The sequence below is a fragment of the Erythrolamprus reginae genome, chromosome 13 (genome assembly GCF_031021105.1).
Source record: "Erythrolamprus reginae isolate rEryReg1 chromosome 13, rEryReg1.hap1, whole genome shotgun sequence".
Classification (NCBI taxonomy): Eukaryota; Metazoa; Chordata; class Lepidosauria; order Squamata; family Dipsadidae; genus Erythrolamprus; species Erythrolamprus reginae.
The window spans coordinates 6,608,302-6,627,772 of NC_091962.1; the positions used below are offsets into that span (position 1 = coordinate 6,608,302).

At 40.3% G+C, this 19,471-nt stretch overlaps 1 protein-coding gene across 5 annotated transcripts in view; it reads left to right on the plus strand.

Annotated features, from left to right (window-relative positions):
* Positions 1-953: 953 nt before the first annotated feature.
* Positions 954-19,471, plus strand: part of MUS81 (MUS81 structure-specific endonuclease subunit) — a 28,688-nt gene continuing 10,170 nt past the window's right edge. For 2 of the 5 annotated variants that reach the window (XM_070766341.1, XM_070766337.1), the window contains exons 1-12: positions 965-1,239; positions 4,032-4,212; positions 5,900-5,997; positions 9,361-9,459; positions 10,923-11,003; positions 11,799-11,887; positions 13,070-13,261; positions 15,278-15,382; positions 17,454-17,581; positions 17,697-17,800; positions 17,992-18,111; positions 19,288-19,383. In XM_070766341.1, coding sequence (XP_070622442.1) covers positions 1,126-1,239; positions 4,032-4,212; positions 5,900-5,997; positions 9,361-9,459; positions 10,923-11,003; positions 11,799-11,887; positions 13,070-13,261; positions 15,278-15,382; positions 17,454-17,581; positions 17,697-17,800; positions 17,992-18,111; positions 19,288-19,383 — 1,407 coding nt within the window. In that variant the 5' untranslated portion in view covers positions 965-1,125. Of the gene's footprint in view, positions 1,240-4,031; positions 4,213-5,899; positions 5,998-9,360; positions 9,460-10,922; positions 11,004-11,798; positions 11,888-13,069; positions 13,262-15,277; positions 15,383-17,453; positions 17,582-17,696; positions 17,801-17,991; positions 18,112-19,287; positions 19,384-19,471 lie in introns of all 5 variants that reach the window. The other 3 variants (XM_070766339.1, XM_070766340.1, XM_070766338.1) reach the window with 3 other exon arrangements.

A 19,471-nucleotide genomic window follows, 5' to 3' on the forward strand; every position in this document is an offset into this window, starting at 1 on the left:
CATTACCTGACTCAGTAGTGTCAACCCCTAACCCCCACCATTTTTCCCTTAGACTATCCACGATTGACCTCTCCAGGTTCCTTAGAGGTCAGTAAGGGGCATGCATAAGTGCTTCCGCCCCCTGTCCAATTGTCTCTCCTAATCTCATTTATCTTTTTTTCCTTTCAAATTTGTTCACCTATACTTTTTTTATCTTTTCTTCTATTCGTTTCTTTAGTTATATTACTACATATCTATTCTCTTCAATGTGTATTATGTATTGGACAAAATAAATAAATAAAAATAAAATTCTAGAGCAGAGAAAATAGCTTTACGTTTTGATTATGGGCAGACGTGTTTATATGAAGTAGCTACTTTAAACTGTTGCCCATCGTAAATATTGAACATCCCTCTAAGGCTAGTATTTTAAGCAAAAAATTCAAAATTCAACTCCCAGAATTCCCCAGCCAACATGCCTTAAGTAGTATGAACTGATTCCCAGAATTCCCATGCTGGTTTGGGAATTCTGGGAGTTAAAATCCATTCATGTTAAAAGTCGCAGATTGAGAAACACTGATTTAAGATCCTGAAATAATTACCAAATGCCTGTTTCCCAGAATGCCCTGCTTCAGTGTGACATGCTGCTTGGGAATTCTAGGATGTGTGTGTGTACTACTCAAAAAAATAAAGGGAACACTTAAACAACACAATATAACTCCAAGTACATGAAACTTCTGTGAAATCAAACTGTCCACTTAAGAAGCAACACTGATTGACAGTCAATTTCACATGCAATTGTGCACATTCAACTTCGTACAGAAGTATTCAATGAGAATATTTCATTGATTCAGATCTAGGATATGTTATTTGAGTCTTCCCTTTATTTTTTTGGAAAAGAGCTATTTAGAGATTGTCAAAATCAGCAAGGCCCTCTCTAGTTTGTCTCTATGGCTCCCTCCCACGGAAGAACTGCGCCTGCGCCGTCCAATCCGGCGGACAAATTACGCCTGCGCCGACAGCCGCTCTGCCCGCCTGCAACTCTTTGGTGCAACCCCCCCCCACCCACCCACCCCATGATTTCCTGTTTTTAAAAGAACGAGAGCGCGAAAAGGAGAAGAAAAGAAAGCCGCCGCCGGCCCTTTAGAGATGCCGAAACCGTCGCAGGAAGGGCCGAACCCTTTATTTACGAGATGGCTGGAAGAATGGCGCGACCAGGCCGGGGAGAACGGACGCCTCAAGAGCCAACGCGCCTATGAACGTGTAAGCCCCGCCCACCGCGGCAAGCCCCGCCTCCAATGAATGTCTCCAATGTTTGATTTCCTCTTAAGGCTGCAAAATAATGAGCAAAACTCTTAATAATATAGCAATTATTAGAAAAATATTAAGAATAAAAATGCAATAATTAGCCCAGCTTTTGGTACAAGGTCATTGACAGTAGTTGTCACTATAGAAATCAATGTAATTATGCAGGAATTAGCATATCTATCAATACCATTCGCTGAATAAGAGCAGAATTTTGAGTTTGAAAGTAGCATAACTGTTTTAATTAGTGTATTAATTAGATGGGTCATGAGAATTGGTCGTCCTGCTTATATTATCACCATTAAGCCAATAATTAGCAATGTGTTAATGTTCATGGTTCATAATAACTGATGTCAGTGTGGATCAGAAAGGCAGGGCTAATAGAATAATGGTGATACATAGATGACTGCTTATTAATCATGAAATTAAAATTCATTAAGTGGGATAGGGTTACCTGCCTAAGCAGTGAGTCGGACTAGAAGACCTCCAAGATCCTTCCAACCTTCTCTACTCTATTTCTATTCCTATTCCCATTCCTATGCTTCTATAATTCTCCATGGCAGTTTATTATTATTAGGTCCCACAGAGTGGGCCTTCTCCGGGTCCCGTCAACTAAACAATGTCATTTGGTGGGCCCCAGGGGAAGAGCCTTCTCTGTGGCGGCCCCGACTCTCTGGAACCAAAACCCACCTTTGTCGTCAGGCATGGGGCAACTGAGGCATCTCCCCCGGGTATATACAATTTATGCATGGTATGTTTGTATGTATATGTGTTTAGTAAATGGGTTTTTTAAAATCAAACCGGGTTTTTTTAAATATCTTAAATTATATTTGGATTTGTTATAAATTGTTTTACAGTATTCTGTTGTGAGCGGAGAGGGGCGGCATACAAATCTAAATAATAATAATAATAATAATAATAATAATAATAATAATATTGTTGTTGTTGTATGCCGCCCCTCTCCGTAGACTCGGGGCGGCTCACAACAGTGATAAAAACAATACATAATGACAAATCTAATAATTAGAATCTAAAATAACAGTATTACATTTAAAAAGTCTAAAAGCAAGAATATAAAAAGCATACATACAGTTATATCATGCACAAAACTACATAGGCAGGGGGAGATGTCCCAGTTCCCCCACGCTTGATGACAGAGATGGGTTTTAAGGAGTTTACGAAAGGCAAGGAGGGTGGGGGCAGTCCTAATCTCCAGAGGGAGCTGGTTCCAGAGAGTCAGAGCCACCACAGAGAAGGCTCTTCCCCTGGGTCCCACCAGACGACATTGTTTAGTCGATGGGACCCGGAGAAGACCAACTCTGTGGGACCTAACCGCCCGCTGGGATTCGTATGGCAGAAGGCGGTCTTGCATATATCATGGTCCGGTGCCAGGAAGGGCTTTATAGGTCATGAGTTTAATGTGAAGGATTACCTTATTAGGAATTAATCATATATTTGTGAAATATTATTCTATTCTATTCTAATTCTTGGCTCAATGACAGTTTAATGTGAAGGATTAATTAGATTTTTTTGAAATATTATTCTATTCTGTTCTGTTGTTTCTATTCTATTCTATTCTTTTTTTTTAAAAGTTTTTTTTAGAGTTTTACAGAATAAAGTATATACCTCACAATATTTTTTTTTCCACAGATCTTACCCATTTTATTATATTTCTTACGTTATATTTCTTACGTTTCCATTTTTACATACATAATATAATAATAATAAATAGTAATAGTAATAATAGTAATAGTAATAATAATAATAATAATAATAATTTATTAGATTTGTATGCCGCCCCTCTCCGCAGACTCGGGGCGGCTAACAACAACAATAATAATAACAATGTGAAATGTAACAAATCTAATATATAAAAGAAAGTATCTAAAAACCCGACATTTAAAAACCATACAACAGAAACATACCGTACATAAAACTATATATTATACTTGCATTTATATACCTATTTGTTTATATTTACCTTTACGTAGTATTTATTGCGTTATATATGTTGATCTGTTTTTGTATGCCGTTTACACATTATATCACTATACCTTGTTTCTAGTCTCCATCCACTTGTACCATAAATTCCAGATATAGAAACATAGAAACATAGAAGTCTGACGGCAGAAAAAGACCTCATGGTCCATCTAGTCTGCCCTTATACTATTTCCTGTATTTCATCTTACAATGGATATATGTTTATCTCAGGCATGTTTAGATTCAGTTACTGTGGATTTACCAACCACGTCTGCTGGAAGTTTGTTCCAAGCATCTACTACTCTTTCAGTGAAATAATTCAGTGAAATAATATCGTAATATTCCCTTGATTTCCATGGTCATTTTCTATTCTATTCTCATTCTGTTATTCTATTCTGTTCTGTTCTCATTCTGTTATTCTATTCTATTCTCATTCTGTTATTCTATTCTATTCTGTTCTCATTCTGTTATTCTATTCTATTCTCATTCTGTTATTCTATTCTATTCTACTGTATTCTCACTGATAGTTTAAGGAAGCCAGCTACTTCAATGCACTAACTAGGAGCAATTTTACGGATCCTTAGTGATCCCAATTATCTAGAGCAGGGGTGAGCAAAGTTGGCTCTTCTATGACCTGTGGACTTCAACTCCCAGAATTCCTGAGCTAGCATGATTGGCTCAGGAATTCTGGGAGTTGAAGTCCACAAGTCATAGAAGAGCCAACTTTGCCCACCCCTGATCTAGCGTTTACCTCTCTTTGTCGTACGCAGGCACTGAGCTCCCTCCGCAAGTATCCCCTCCCTTTGCGCAGTGGCCGCGAGGCTCGGATCCTTATGTATTTCGGGGAGAAGATCTGCCGTCAACTGGATGAACAGCTGGAGAGACACCGCAGCATCCAAGATGGCACAGCCCTGGCCGGTATGGAAGGAGAGAGGCCTGTGATCGCATTAGGTAGTTCTCAACTTACGACCACTTGCTTAGTGACTGTTTGCTACTTATGCCCCAGATTCAGACATACAGTATACGTAACCATATCGAGGTGATTGTATTTGGGGTGCTTGGCAACCAACCACGTTTATGGCAGTGTGCCAGTCTCGTTCGGTTGCGATGGATGGATTTTGTCAGCTTTAATTTTTAATATTGAGGCACTTTCTAAGTGCAGGTCACTGAAATGGTTAGCCAAGAACAAAACAGCCTTTCAACTAGAAAAATACCGGACAATGAGTCTGACTCAATACCATAGGACAGCACTCAGTAGAGCAAGATTTGAGCAGTTAGATTCTATGGTCAAATATGGACGATTTCCACCAAGTACCATATTTTGAGAGAACATGCATTTGCGGTGCACCAGAAATTATTATTATTATTATTATTATTTATTAGATTTGTATGCCGCCCCTCTCCGCAGACTCGGGGCGGCTCACAACAAAACAAAACAATTCATAACAAATCTAATAATTATAATTTAAAATATTTTAAAAACCCCATTTACTAAGCAAACATACATACAAACATACCATGCATAAATTGTATATGCCCGGGGGAGATGTCTCAGTTCCCCCATGCCTGACGACAAAGGTGGGTTTTAAGGAGCTTACGAAAGGCAAGGAGAGTAGGGGCAGTTCTAATCTCTGGGGGGGAGCTGGTTCCAGAGAGTCGGGGCTGCCACAGAGAAGGCTCTTCCCCTGGGGCCCGCCAACCGACATTGTTTAGTTGACGAGACTCGGAGAAGGCCCACTCTGTGGGACCTAATCAGTCGCTGGGATTCGTGCGGCAGAAGGCGGTCTCGGAGATATTCTGGTCCGAAATAGAAGACATTGCACATGTGCTACTCAATGGTAAAATATACTCCTCAGTAAGACCTCAGTATTTACAGCCCCTACTTGACAAAATCATACACTGGGACTGTAATAAACAATTATCATATTTTCTTCAGGGTACAAATATATATGAAGTTTCTAGAACCGCTAAGTTTATAGTCAGGGCTGTTCAGATGAGAATACGTTTTATAGAACATATTGGGGTGGCATGCAAAGGAGATGAACTCACTTAAGAATATTTTATATCAATATCTTAGATTTGTTTAATATAATCCTTTGCACGAGTTATATTCTCATGTTTTACTACTCAATTTTAGCATATTATACTGCATTTTAACTTATAATTTACTCAAATTCCCTCTATTTTAGCCAATTTTATTGTATTTTAACCAGTCACAGTTTTATGACGACCGATGTGGTCCTTTTCCTCGCTTTGATATGGTCGATTGACTAATCAAATAAAGTTGCTATTGCTATTGATTGATTGTCAGCTTTAATTTGAATTAAATTAAAAGCCATTTTAATTTTGACTTATGAAGGCTTTATAAAGCTCACTTAACCAACGTCTCCGTTAGCGACACAACCTTTGGGCTCCATTGTTGTCCTAAGTCGAGGACCACCTGAAATAATAATAATAATAATAATTATTATTATTATTATTATTATTATTATTTATTAGATTTGTATGCGGCCCCTCTCCGAGGACTTGGAGCGGCCTTTGTGCTCCTTTTTAACCTTCTTTTTAATGAGCTTGAATAAGAATCGCATATCTCCTGGCTCAGAACCTCAATTGAAAGAGCTTGCAACATCCATTCCAGGTGAAGAGGTTGACGATCCAACATACAGCGATAGGCTGATGCCACAACCTGCCCGGTCCTCTCTAGAACCAGCCCAACACCAAGAGCAACACGCAAAGGTGAGAACGTCGGTATGGATAATTTTTGTCCATTCTTTTTTTTGGGGGGGGGGTGCTTGCCATATTTTGTACGTGCAGGTAATTCTTGGAGGACAGGGGAGAAAGGAGGAGAAAACTTGGAGCCTCCTGAACCCCGACATGGGCGGCAAATAAATTTTATAACCACAACGGGCATCTTGTGTGCAACCCTAAAATGACTGGAGCGCCTCTTGATCACAGTTGGGCTAGGGGTGGTTGGACCAAGAAGCCAAATCTTGTACACAAACTAATTTATTTATTTATTATTTAGATTTGTATGCCGCCCCTCTCCACAGACTCGGGGCGGCTCACAACAAAGTGTAAACAATTTACAACAAATCTAAATTACTGTTTAAAATTTTTTTAAAACCCCATTTTCTAAACACACATACATACAAACATACCATTCATAAATTGTATATGCCCGGGGGAGATGTCTCAGTTCCCCCATGCCTGATGACAAAGGTGGGTCTTAAGGAGCTTACGAAAGGCAAGGAGAGTAGGGGCAGTTCTAATCTCCGGGGGGAGTTGGTTCCAGAGGGCCGGGGCCGCCACAGAGAATGCTCTTCCCCTGGGGCCCGCCAACCGACATTGTTTAGTTGACGGGACCCGGAGAAGGCCCACTCTGTGGGACCTAATAGGTCGCTGGGATTCGTGCGGCAGCAGGCGGTCTCGGAGATATTCTGGTCCAGTGCCATGAAGGGCTTTAAAGGTCATAACCAACACTTTGAATTCTGACCGGAAGTTGATCGGCAACCAATGCAGACTGCGGAGTGTTGGTGAAACATGGGCATACCTGGGGAAGCCCATGACTGCTCTTGCAGCTGCATTCTGCACGATCTGAAGTTTCCGAACACTTTTCAAAGGTAGCCCCATGTAGAGAGCATTACAGTAGTCGAACCTCGAGGTGATGAGGGCTTGAGTGACTGTGAGCAGTGAGTCCCGGTCCAGATAGGGCCGCAACTGCTGCACCGGGCGAACCTGGGCAAACGCCCCCCTCGCCACAGCTGAAAGATGGTTCTCTAATGTGAGCTGTGGATCGAGGAGGACGCCCAAGTTGCGGACCCTCTCCGAGGGGGTCAATAATTCCCCCCCCAGGGTAATGGAAGGACAGATGGAATTGTCCTTGGGAGGCAAAACCCACAGCCACTCCGTCTTATCCGGGTTGAGTTTGAGTCTGTTGACACCCATCCAGGCCCCAACAGCGTCCAGACACCGGCACATCACTTCCACTGCTTCGTTGACTGGGAGTAGCGGAGACATTGGCAAAAGGAGACTGGTCAATGTGGTCTGGGAACAAGAGAATTAACTCGGTGGAGTTACAAGCGGTGTGCCACAAGGGTCTGTTCTGAGTCCTATTCTTTTTAATATGTTTGTGAGTGACATAGGGGAAGGTTTGGTAGGGAAGGTTTGCCTATTTGCCGATGACTCTAAAGTGTGCAATAGGATTGATATTCCTGGAGGGGTCTGTAATATGGTAAATGATTTAGCTTTACTAGATAAATGGTCAAAGCAATGGAAACTGCAGTTTAATGTTTCCAAATGTAAAATAATGCACTTGGGGAAAAGGAATCCTTAATCTGAGTATTGCATTGGCAGTTCTGTGTTAGCAAAAACTTCAGAAGAGAAGGATTTAGGGGTAGTGATTTCTTACAGTCTCAAAATGGGTGAGCAGTGTGGTCGGGCGGTAGGAAAAGCAAGTAGGATGCTTGGCTGCATAGCTAGAGGTATAACAAGCAGGAAAAGGGAGATTGTGATCCCCTTATATACAGCGCTGGTGAGACCACATTTGGAATCCTGTGTTCAGTTCTGGAGACCTCACCTACAAAAAGATATTGACAAAATTGAACGGGTCCAAAGACGGGCTACAAGAATGGTGGAAGGTCTTCAGCATAAAACGTATCAGGAAAGACTTAATGAACTCAATCTGTATAGTCTGGAGGACAGAAGGGAAAGGGGGGACATGATCGAAACATTTAAATATGTCAAAGGGTTAAATAAGGTTCAGGAGGGAAGTGTTTTTAATAGGAAAGTGAACACAAGAACAAGGGGACACAATCTGAAGTTAGTTGGGGGAAAGATCAAAAGCAACATGAGAAAATATTATTTTACTGAAAGAGTAGTAGATCCTTGGAACAAACTTCCAGCAGACGTGGTTGGTAAATCCACAGTAACTGAATTTAAACATCCATCCTAAGATAAAATACAGAAAATAGTATAAGGGCAGACTAGATGGACCATGAGGTCTTTTTCTGCCGTCAGTCTTCTATGTTTCTATGTTTCTATGAGTAACCCACATGACCTCCGATTCGGATTTCTCACAGATGTTCCAATCTGGCTCTGCTAATAAATTGGAACTTTGAGGAAGATTATACCTTGGATTCTGATTTAATTTTGGATGCAATTTGGAACCCTGGCACCAGTGGCAAGTAGTTTCCCTGGTTCATTGTGGTCACCGTCAGGAAATTTCTCCTTAGTTCTAGCTTGGTTCTCGATCGATAGATAGATGGATGAAAAGTGCCACATGCAATCTAAATATGTGGAAAAAACAAAAGTCATAACAATGCCCAATTGGATAGTTGAAATAATTGCCTGTAAATTTGAATAGACGCACAATTTTTTTAATACCTATCCCAAACCAATTAGATTAAATCACGCCTCGAATCACAAATGGGATAACATACTTAAGGACTTAATGAACTCCATCTGTACAGTCTGGAGGACAGAAGGGAACGGGGGGGGGGACACAATCGAAACATTTAAATATGTTAAAGGGTTAAATAAGGTTCAGGAGAGAAGGTTTTTAATAGGAAAGTGAACACAAGAACAAGGGGGCACAATCTGAGGTTTGTTGGGGGAAAGATCCGAAGCAACGGGAGAAAATATTATTTGACTGAAAGAGTAGTAGATGCTTGGAACAAACTTCCAGCAGACGTGGTTGGTAAATCCACAGGGACTGAATTTAAACCTGCCTTGGGATAAACATAGATCCATCCTAAGATAAAATACCGGAAATAGTATAAGGGCAGAGTAGTTGGACCATGAGGTCTTTTTCGCCCGTCAGTCTTCTATGTTTCTAATTATCGATGTGCTATCTAAATTGATCTCTCTTGCACTTATGCTTTCTGTACATGTGTTTCGTTTAATGTATGCCTACTGTTTTTTTTCTATTTTTTCCTTTTCTCATTTCTCTTTTTTCTTCTTTTTACCCTTTGTTGTGTATTGTATTGTTTTTAATGTATATATTTAATAAAGTTTAATTTAAATAAAAAATAAAATAGCAGTGCCCTTTAACTATCCCAAAAGACATTCCTGATATTTTTATTTATTTATTTTCCTTTGCAGAAAAAGCAGACCGTTCCACGGCATCGGGCTCGGGGTTACATGCCGACTCTGCGATCTCCAGCTTATGCTGTTCTGTTGGCACTCTATCACAACTCTGCGGTAAGACCCAGCCGATGCCAACCCCGTTGGTCTGCAGAAACGTTTGAGGGCTCCAAGCAGCTGGTTGCAAACTGGATCTAAGTTAGAATAGGATAGGATAGGATAGGATAGGATAGGATAGGATAGAATTCTTTATCGGCCAAGTGTGATTGAACACACAAAGAATTTGTCTTTGGTGCATATGCTCTCAGTGTACATAAAAGAAAATATACACTTGTCAAGAATCATGGGGTACAACACTTAATGATTGTCATAGGGGTCAAATAAGCAATGAAGAAGCAATCAAGATTAATAAAAATCTTAGGATATGTTCTGCAGGGCTCTCTGGTATGAGCCTCCCGAAAATTCAAGGGTACAAATTTCAGACACACACATGTTTGAAAATTCAAAACAGTGTTTTTTATCACAAAATTCAAAAGAAACAAAGCACCCTTTTTTTGTATTGCAAAGAGCACTCGTCCCAAAACAACCTTGTAGGCTGTACAATCCCCTTAATCAGTCCTAGCAGCTGTGAAGAAACGTCACAGCCCTCCTTCTTCCAACGAAGTGAGACACACACACTTTGCTCTGCTTTGGTTTCAAAGGCGTGAAAAATCAACAAAGTCCGGAAAACAGCAAAGCACGGCCCCGAAGAACTGCGATCAGATTATCTATCTATCTATCTATCTATCTATCTATCTATCTATCTATCTATCTATCTATCTATCTATCATATCTATCTATCTATGTTTATCATATCTATCTATCTATCTATTTATCTATCTATCTATCTATCTCTCTATCTATCTATCTATCTATCTATCTATCTATGTTTATCATATCTATCTATCTATCTATTTATCTATCTATCTATCTCTCTATCTATCTATCTATCTATCTATCTATCTATCTATCTATCTATGTTTATCATATCTATCTACCTATCTATCTATCTATCTATGTTTATCTATCTATCTGTTTATCTATCTATCTATCTATCTATCTCTGTTTATCTATCTATCATTGTTTATCTATCTATCTATCTATCTATCTATGTTTATCATATCTATCTATCTATCTATCTATCTATCTATGTTTATCTATCTATCTGTTTATCTATCTATCTATCTCTGTTTATCTATCTATCATTGTTTATCTATCTATCTATCTATCTTTATCTATCTATCTATCTATCTATTTATCTATCTATCTATGTTTATCATATCTATCTATATATCTTTTTATCTATCTATCTATCTATCTATCTATCTATCTATCTATCTATCTATGTTTATCTATCTATCTATCATATCTATCTATGTTTATCATATCTATCTATCTATCTATCTATCTATCTATGTTTATCATATCTATCTATCTATCTATCTATCTATCTATCTATGTTTATCTATCTATCTATCTGTCTATCCTATTTATTTGTTTGTTTGTTTGTTTGTTTGTTTATTTATTTCTTTATTTCTTAGAAACCTGAATCCCGGGGTTATCTGACCAAACCAGAACTGCAGAAAAATGCTCAGACCCTCTGTGATAAATCCTTTTATCTGGTAAGCTGATCTTCTCCCTGCTTGTTACTACACCAATAAATGAATAATTAATTGATTAAATTGTATTGAAAATTGGTTGATTGATTGATTTTGTGTGTATATTGTGTGTCTTCAAATCAGTTTTTCTCTGTTGGTGGCCACTTGGAGTAATCCCTATAATTTCTTTGGCAAGGTTTTTTGGTTTGCCATTGCCTGCTACCTAGGGCTAAGAGAGAGGGACCGGCTCAAAGTCATTCAATTGGCTTTGGGCTTAGGGAGAAACTAGAACTCACTGACTCCATGTGATTGGCCCAATGGGCTTTCATAGCTAAGGTGGGACTAGAACTCACCCTCTCCATGTGATTGGCCCAAAGTCACCCAATGGGCTTCATACCTAAGGCGGGACTAGAATTCACCGTCTCCTGATCGGCCCAAAGTCACCCAATGGGCTTTCATATCTAAGGCGGGACTATAATTCACTGTCTCCTGATTGGCTCAAAGTCACCCAATGGGCTTTCATACCTAAGGTGGGACTAGAACTCACCATCTCCTGGTGATTGACTCAAAGTCACTTGATGGGATTTCATATCTAAGGCGGGACTAGAACTCACCGTCTCCTAGTTTCTAACCTGATGCCTTAACCACTGGACCAAACTGATTTGTTTGATCACCGGAATAGCATTATTGTATGATATTGTATTAGTCTCTTGGGATTGGGATTGGGCGTCATAGAAGTTGAATAAATTAGATTAAATTAAATTAAATTAATAATTATATTGCTATTTAGCAATTCACATGTGGATTCCTCCATTACAGGCCGATCCTGGAAGTAAGAACACTGCCTGGTCTGCCGTCAGCACTCTGATTCGCAAGGAGCTAGTCCTCAAGACTAACATTCCAGCCAGGTGGATTATGTTATTGTAAAGCGTTTGGGGGAGGTTGGGGGATCTACCTGTACCCCATTGATTCTCTTGAACTCAGAGAGAGGTGGTGTTTTAAAAGAGTTGGCGCAGTTGTTGACCATCTATGGTTTTAAGTCGAAGAGTGAATGGGGAGATGGATGGATGGATAGATAGATGTAAGGATGGATGGATGGTTGGATGGTTGGAAGGAGAGATGGATGGATGGATGGTTGAAAGGACAGATGGATGGATGGAAGGATGGATGGTGGATGGAAGGAAGGAAGGATGGATGGATAGATGGATGGATCGATCAATCAATCAATTGATGGAGTGAGGTTTTCGAAGCCTCAAGAAGATTGTTGAAAGTTCCATCATGAAAGAAGCCCCAATGTACAGTTATATTTGCTTTAGGATTATATTTATTCCCCCTTTATTTAATTAATGTTATTTATTAAAGTTCTAGACCAGTGTTTTTCAACCAGTGTGCCGTGAGACATGGTCAGGTGTGCCGCGAAGTTCAGAGAGAGAAAGAAAGCAAGAGAGAAAGAAAGCAAGAGAGAGAGAAAGAAAGAAAGAAAGAGAGAAAGAGAACAAGAGAGAGAGAAAGAGAACAGGAGAAAGAAAGCAAGAGAGAGAGAAAGAGAGGGAGGGAAGGAGAGAGAGAGAGAAAGACATAGAGGGAGGTAGGGAGGGAGAGAGAAAGAGAGCAAAAAAGAGAGGAAGGAAGGAAGAGAAAGAAAGAGGGATGGAGAGAGAAAGAAGGAAGGGAGAGAGAAATAGAGTGAAAGGGAGGAAGAGAGAGAGAGAATTTTTTTGTCCAAACTTTTTTTAGCCCCCACCCTCCCCCCCGCTCAATGTGCCCCAGGGTTTCGTAAATGTAAAAAATGTGCCGAGGCTCAAAAAAGGTTGAAAATCACTGTTCTAGACAACCCCCACTCCCCCATCTCTCCTAAGTGACTTTGGTTGGCTTACCATAACATAACACATAAAACCTTGCAAGCCCTCAATGAAAAGTTAAAATCCCAATTAAGAGCAAGGTGTATACCAATGCACACGTTAAAAGTGAAAAATCAAAGTTTAAACATTCGGAAGGCCAAAAATGGCAGTGGCAGTTGAGAGTCGAGATTTCAAGAGAATTGCTCCCCCCAAACCCAATTTTGACGTTGGCAAACTCTTTCCAACCAGATATTCTCTGACCGAAGCAGGGCTGGATATAGCCCGGGAATTGTGCGCCTCCCAAGAGCTGAAGGAAAACAATTCCAGCACCCCAAAAAATGCAGCACCCCAAACTGAAGGAACCGTTGAGCTTTTGGAGGAAAACAGCGGAAGCTCATTGAGCTCAGAAAATTCAGACTGCAGCCCCACCAGCAAATGCAGGTCACTGTATTTTTTAGACATTCACTTTTTGTGTCTCCCAAATGGGGTGAAAATATCTGTGTATCTTACGGGCTGAATATTACCGAAGTCCCACCAATGTACCAGCCATGTTTTGGCCTTTGCACACTCCATTTTTGGGGTTTTTTAAAAACCTTTTCCAGGGATTTTTCCCGGCCCTTTTGGGGGGCTTTTTTTGGCTTGCTTTTGAGGCTTTTTTTTCCCAGCCCATTTTTTCAGCTTGTTTTTTTTCTGAAAGAAACAAGCAAAAAAGCTTCAAAAATGGGCTGAAAAAACCCCCGTAAAAGACAAAAAATGAGCCAAAAAACTAGACTGAAAAAACTCCCCAAACAAGCTGAAACCTTCCCCCCAAAACAGGCTGAAAAAAGCCTCAAAAACAGGCTGCAACAAGGCCCAAAATTGGGCTCACAGAGGCCAAAAACGTTTTGCTGTTGTTTTCCTCTCCAAAATGTAGGTGTGTCTTATAGTCTGAAAAATACGGTAATCATAGAAACATAGAAGACTGAAGGCAGAAAAAGACCTCATGGTCCATCTAGTCTGCCCTTATACTATTTCCTGTATTTTATCTTACAATGGATATATGTTTATCCCAGGCATGTTTAAATTCAGTTACTGTGGATTTACCTACCACGTCTGCAGGAAGTTTGTTTCAAGGATCTACTACTCTTTCAGTAAAATAATATTTTCTCACGTTGCTTTTGATCTTTCCCCCAACTAACTTCAGATTGTGTACCCTTGTTCTTGTGTTCACTTTTCTATTAAAAATACTTCCCTCCTGGACCTTATTTCACCCTTTAACATATTTAAATGTTTCGATCATGTCCCCCCTTTCCCTTCTGTCCTCCAGACTATTCAGATTGAGTCCATGAAGTCTTTCCTGATACGTTTTATGCTTAAGACCTTCCACCATTCTTGTAGCCCGTCTTTGGACCCATTCAATTTTGTCAATATCTTTTTGTAGGTGAGGTCTCCAGACCTGAACACAGTATTATTCCAAATTGATTTACAACTGCAAGCGGAATTTCCACAGCAAAGAATTTCCATATTATAATCATTAAAAATTCCATACCGAAAAATTTCCACGGTTTATCGGCAAAAAAATTACCCCTCTCCGGAACCAAACAACCGATTCGCTTTAACGTCCGTGGCATTCGACTTACACTTCGCCCATGGTAGCGATTTGCTTAAAAATGACAACAAAATAAAAAAGGCCGCCGCATTGGAGCCTATTTTATGATCATCACTGTCCCCATTGTGGGCAGGTCTCAAAATGGGTGAACAGTGCAGTCAGGCAGTAGGGAAAGCAAGTAGGATGCTTGGCTGCATAGCTAGAGGTATAACAAGCAGGAAGAGGGAGATTGTGATCCCACTATATAGAGTGCTGGTGAGACCCCATTTGGAATACTGTGTTCAGTTCTGGAGACCTCCCCTACAAAAAGATACTGACAAAATTGAACGGGTCCAAAGACGGGCTACAGGAATGGTGGAAGGTCTTAAGCATAAAACGTATCAGGAAAGACTTCATGAACTCAATCTGTACAGTCTGGAGGACAGAAGGGAAAGGGGGGACATGATCGAAACATTTAAATATGTTCAAGGGTTAAATAAGGTCCAGGAGGGAAGTGTTTTTAATAGGAAAGTGAACACAAGAACAAGGGGACACAATCTGAAGTTAGTTGGGGGAAAGATCAAAAGCAACATGAGAAAATATTATTTTACTGAAAGAGTAGTAGATCCTTGGAACAAACTTCCAGCAGACGTGGTAGATAAATCCACAGTAACTGAATTTAAACATGCCTGGGATAAACATATATCCATCCTAAGATAAAATACAGAAAATAGTATAAGGGCAGACTAGGTGGACCATGAGGTCTTTTTCTGCCATCAGACTTCTATGTTTCTATGTTTCTATGCCTATTGCCGTCGTAAGTCGAGGACTATCTTAAATTTCCCCTTGCCCGGCGGTTATCTCTGCTATTGTTGTTTTTTGCTTTCTAGATCGAGCTGCGAAGGGCGTAACTCGGGGCTGTCAACCCCCCAGTTTGTTCTGCAACCTGGACAGTTTGATGTGATTCTTTGCGTGGATTTCATCGAGACCACAGGGTAAGCAGCTGAGACACCAAAGCCGCATAACGTGGTGGTTTTAGGAGGTGGGCATGGCTAGTTTAGTGAAGGGAAGGACCAGGGGAGACAGGATAGCAGACATCCAATATTTGAGGGGCTGCCACAGAGAGGAGGAAGGCGGTCAAGCTATTTTCCAAAGCCCCCAAAGGCCAGACAAGGAATAATGGATGGAAAAGTGACCAAGGAGAGATTCAATCTGGAAATAAGGAGAAATTTTCTGACAGTGAGAACATAGAAACATAGAAGAGTGACAGCAGAAAAAGACCTCCTGGTCCATCTAGTCTGCCCTTATACTATTTCCTGTATTTTACCTTAGGATGGATCTATGTTTATCCCAGGCGTGTTTAAATTCAGTTACTGTGGATTTACCAACCACATCTGCTGGAAGTTTGTTCCAAGCATCTACTACTCTTTCAGTCAAATGATATTTTCTCACATTGCTTCTGATCTTTCCCCCAACTAACCTCAGATTGTGCTCCAGATTGTGTTCACTTTCCTATTAAAACACTTCCCTCCTGAACTTTATTTAACCCTTTAACATATTTAAATGCTTCGGTCATGTCCCCCCCTTTCCCTTATGTCCTCCAGACTGTACAGATTGAGTTCATTAAGTCTTTCCTGATAAGTTTTATGCTTAAGACCTTCCACCAATCAACCGATGGATTGGAAATTGGACTACACTAAACTTTTATCAGTAAGATAATGGAGTGTGCTGAATTGACAAAAATGACACTAGAATTGCAAGACAAAGAAGAGACACAGTTTTATAAATCTTGGGAAAGATGGTATACTTGTTTAGATTTTAAAAAGCACCAAAAAATACAATTAAATTACAAAAGAAATTATCATTTGAATTTGGACTCCAGAAATCCATTGATAATGACAAGCCAAGATTGGTAAATTTTGTAATACAACAGAATATAGTATTAGAATAGAACCTTATAACCACGATATTAAAACCGAAGATTAATAAACCAAACATTAGTAAATCTAAATAGAAAATAGTAGAATTGTAAAAGAACATGTACAATAAATTACCGAGGCTGTATGACAGGATAGTCAACAGAGAGGTTGCCATCTTTGAAATATACTGCTCAAAAAAAATAAAGGGAACACTCCAATAACCCATCCTAGATCTGAATACTTTGTTCTGTACAAAGTTGAATATGCACAACAGCAGGTGAAATTGATTGTCAATCAGTGTTGCTTCCTAAGTGGACAGTTTGATTTCACAGAAGTTTGATTTACTTGGAGTTATATGGTGTTGTTTAAGTGCTCCTTTTATTTTTTTGAGCAGTGTAGATAGATGTACATACAGTATGTATATATCTTTGATTCGTCTTTAGGTCTTTAATTTCTTTTCTTTTTCCTGATATTTAATACTTATGTAAGAGGCTTAATGCAAAAATTACATATTTGTATTCGTCTATACGTTTCTCTATTTTAATTCTTCTTGTTTCCTTTCTGTATTTACTTTCCATAAAGCTTTATTTTATTTTTTTTAAAGAAGAGATTGGACTGCCATCTATCAGAAATTGTGTACGGTCTCCTGCTTGGGCAGGGGGTTCGATTAGATGACCTCCAAGGGTCCCTTCCAACTCTGTTTTCTTCTTCTTCTTCTTCTTCTTCTTCTTCTTCTTCTTCTTCTTCTTCTTCTTCTTCTTCTCCTTCTTCTCCTTCTTCCTTCTTCTTCTTCTTCCTCCTCCTCCTCCTCCTCCTTCTTCTCCTTTTCCTTCTCCTTTCTTCTTCTTCTTCTTCTCCTTCTTCTCCTTCTTCCTTCTTTTTCTTCTTCCTCTTCCTCTTCTTCTCCTTCTTCTCCCTTCTTCTTCTTCTTCTTCTCCTTCTTCTTCCTTCTTTTTCTTCCTCTTCTTCTTCCTCTTCTTCTTCCTCCTCCTCCTCCTCCTCCTCCTTCTTCTTCTTCCCGCTGATATTTCCTGGTTGGGTCCCAAAATGTCTGCAAGAAAGCAAAAACCTCACTTCAGGGGGGATGGAGAAAGTAATTTCCCTTCAAAATAGATTGTGAAAAGTGTTTTTCCCCTCTCGTGTTCAGCGGCCCTGCGTCGCGTAAACAAGAGTTGGTGCGCGAACTTCAACGTCACAACGTCCCGTTTAGTATCCGGAAGCTCCACGTAGGAGATTTCCTCTGGGTCGCCAGAGAGAGGAGTCCCCATGTGGCAGGTGGGTTGAGAATTCAGGGGTATGGTGGACCCAAACATTGATTCCTAAATGGAGAACGCTCCACCTCCTGTGCTTCCCGGAAGATTAAAATCTTGTCCTAATCTCCCTTTTCCAGAGCAGCTGCTGCCAACCGAGCTGGTTTTAGACTACGTGGTGGAACGGAAACGGATGCCGGATTTATGCGGCAGCATCATTGACGGTCGCTTTCGGGAACAGAAGGTAGCGGCTTCCAAACTCCGGATTTTACACAGAGTCAGAATTTTAAATTTGACGTAGAATTCAATTCGAGCTGGACGTCATTCCGTCGCTAGCATTTAAGGCAAGGGGTTGTATTTGGGTAGTTCACACCGGTTTGGGTGAGCCTGTAGTAGCGACCCCTCCTTCTTTCTTTTGTCATGTCTCGAATCCAGTTCCGCCTGCGGCAGTGCGGTCTTTCCCACCCCATCTACCTGGTAGAAGATTCTGCAAATTCCGCGCAGCACCTTAGCCTTCCCGAAAAGACTCTCCAACAAGCCATTACCAACACTCAGGTGAGGCTTACCTGCAAAGGTAAGAACAATGTTTCTTTGTCTCTGCGCATGACCACCCTATATGATAAAAGGTGCCTTGTTTTGGGCCATGTTTCCAACAGTTTTGGTTCCAGGTTAGAAACATAGAAGACTGACGGCAGAAAAAGACCTCATGATCCATCTAGTCTGCCCTTATACTATTTCCTGTATTTTATCTTAGGATGGATCTATGCTCATCCCAGGCATGTTTAAATTCAGTCCCTGTGGATTTACCAACCACGTCTGCTGGAAGTTTGTTCCAAGGATCTACTACTCTTTCAGTGAAATAATATTTCCTCACGTTGCTTTTGATCTTTCCCCCAACTAACTTCAGATTGTGTCCCCTTGTTCTTGTATTCACTTTCCTATTAAAAACACTTCCCTCCTGAACCTTATTTAACCCTTTAACATATTTAAATGTTTCGATCATGTCCCCCCTTTCCCTTCTGTCCTCCAGACTATACAGATTGAGTTCATGAAGTCTTTCCTGATACGTTTTATGCTTAAGACCTTCCACCATTCTTGTAGCCCGTCTTTGGACCCGTTCAATTTTGTCAGTATCTTTTTGTAGGTGAGGTCTCCAGAACTGAACACAGTATTCCAAATGTGGTCTCACCAGCGCTCTGTATAACGGGATCACAGTCTCCCTCTTCCTGCTTGTTATACCTCTAGCTATGCAGCCAAGCATCCTACTTGCTTTTCCTACTGCCCGACCACACTGCTCACCCATTTTGAGACTGTCAGAAATCACGACCCCTAAATCCTTCTCTTCTGAAGTTTTTGCTAACACAGAACTGCCAATGCAATACTCAGATTGAGGATTCCTTTTCCCCAAGTGCATTATTTTACATTTGGAAACATTAAACTGCAGTTTCCATTGCTTTGACCATTTATCTAGTAAAGCTAAATCATTTACCATATTACAGACCCCTCCAGGAATATCAACCCTATTGCACACTTTAGAGTCATCGGCAAATAGGCAAACCTTCCCTACCAAACCTGTTTGGATAGATTTTTAATTTTAAGGCCGGCTACTTCTCCATATTTCTCTCTTGCCCTTAATAAAATTTGTCCTGTCTCATTTGGCACTTCCATAAAAAAATACTAGGTTGTATTTTTTTTATATGAACCTCCTGGAGACATCTTTATTTCCTGCAGGTGGTAGATGGTTTCTTCGTCAAACGTACCAGTGACATTCGTGAGTCCGCTGCATATCTGACTATCATGACCCGTCAGTTGACCAAACAGTATGGGGTAAGTTTGGAGCAATATGGACTCTTGAACCTCATGAGGACTAGCACCTTGCCTTTATCCTTTTTTTTTTTTAAACTCCGCATTAAGA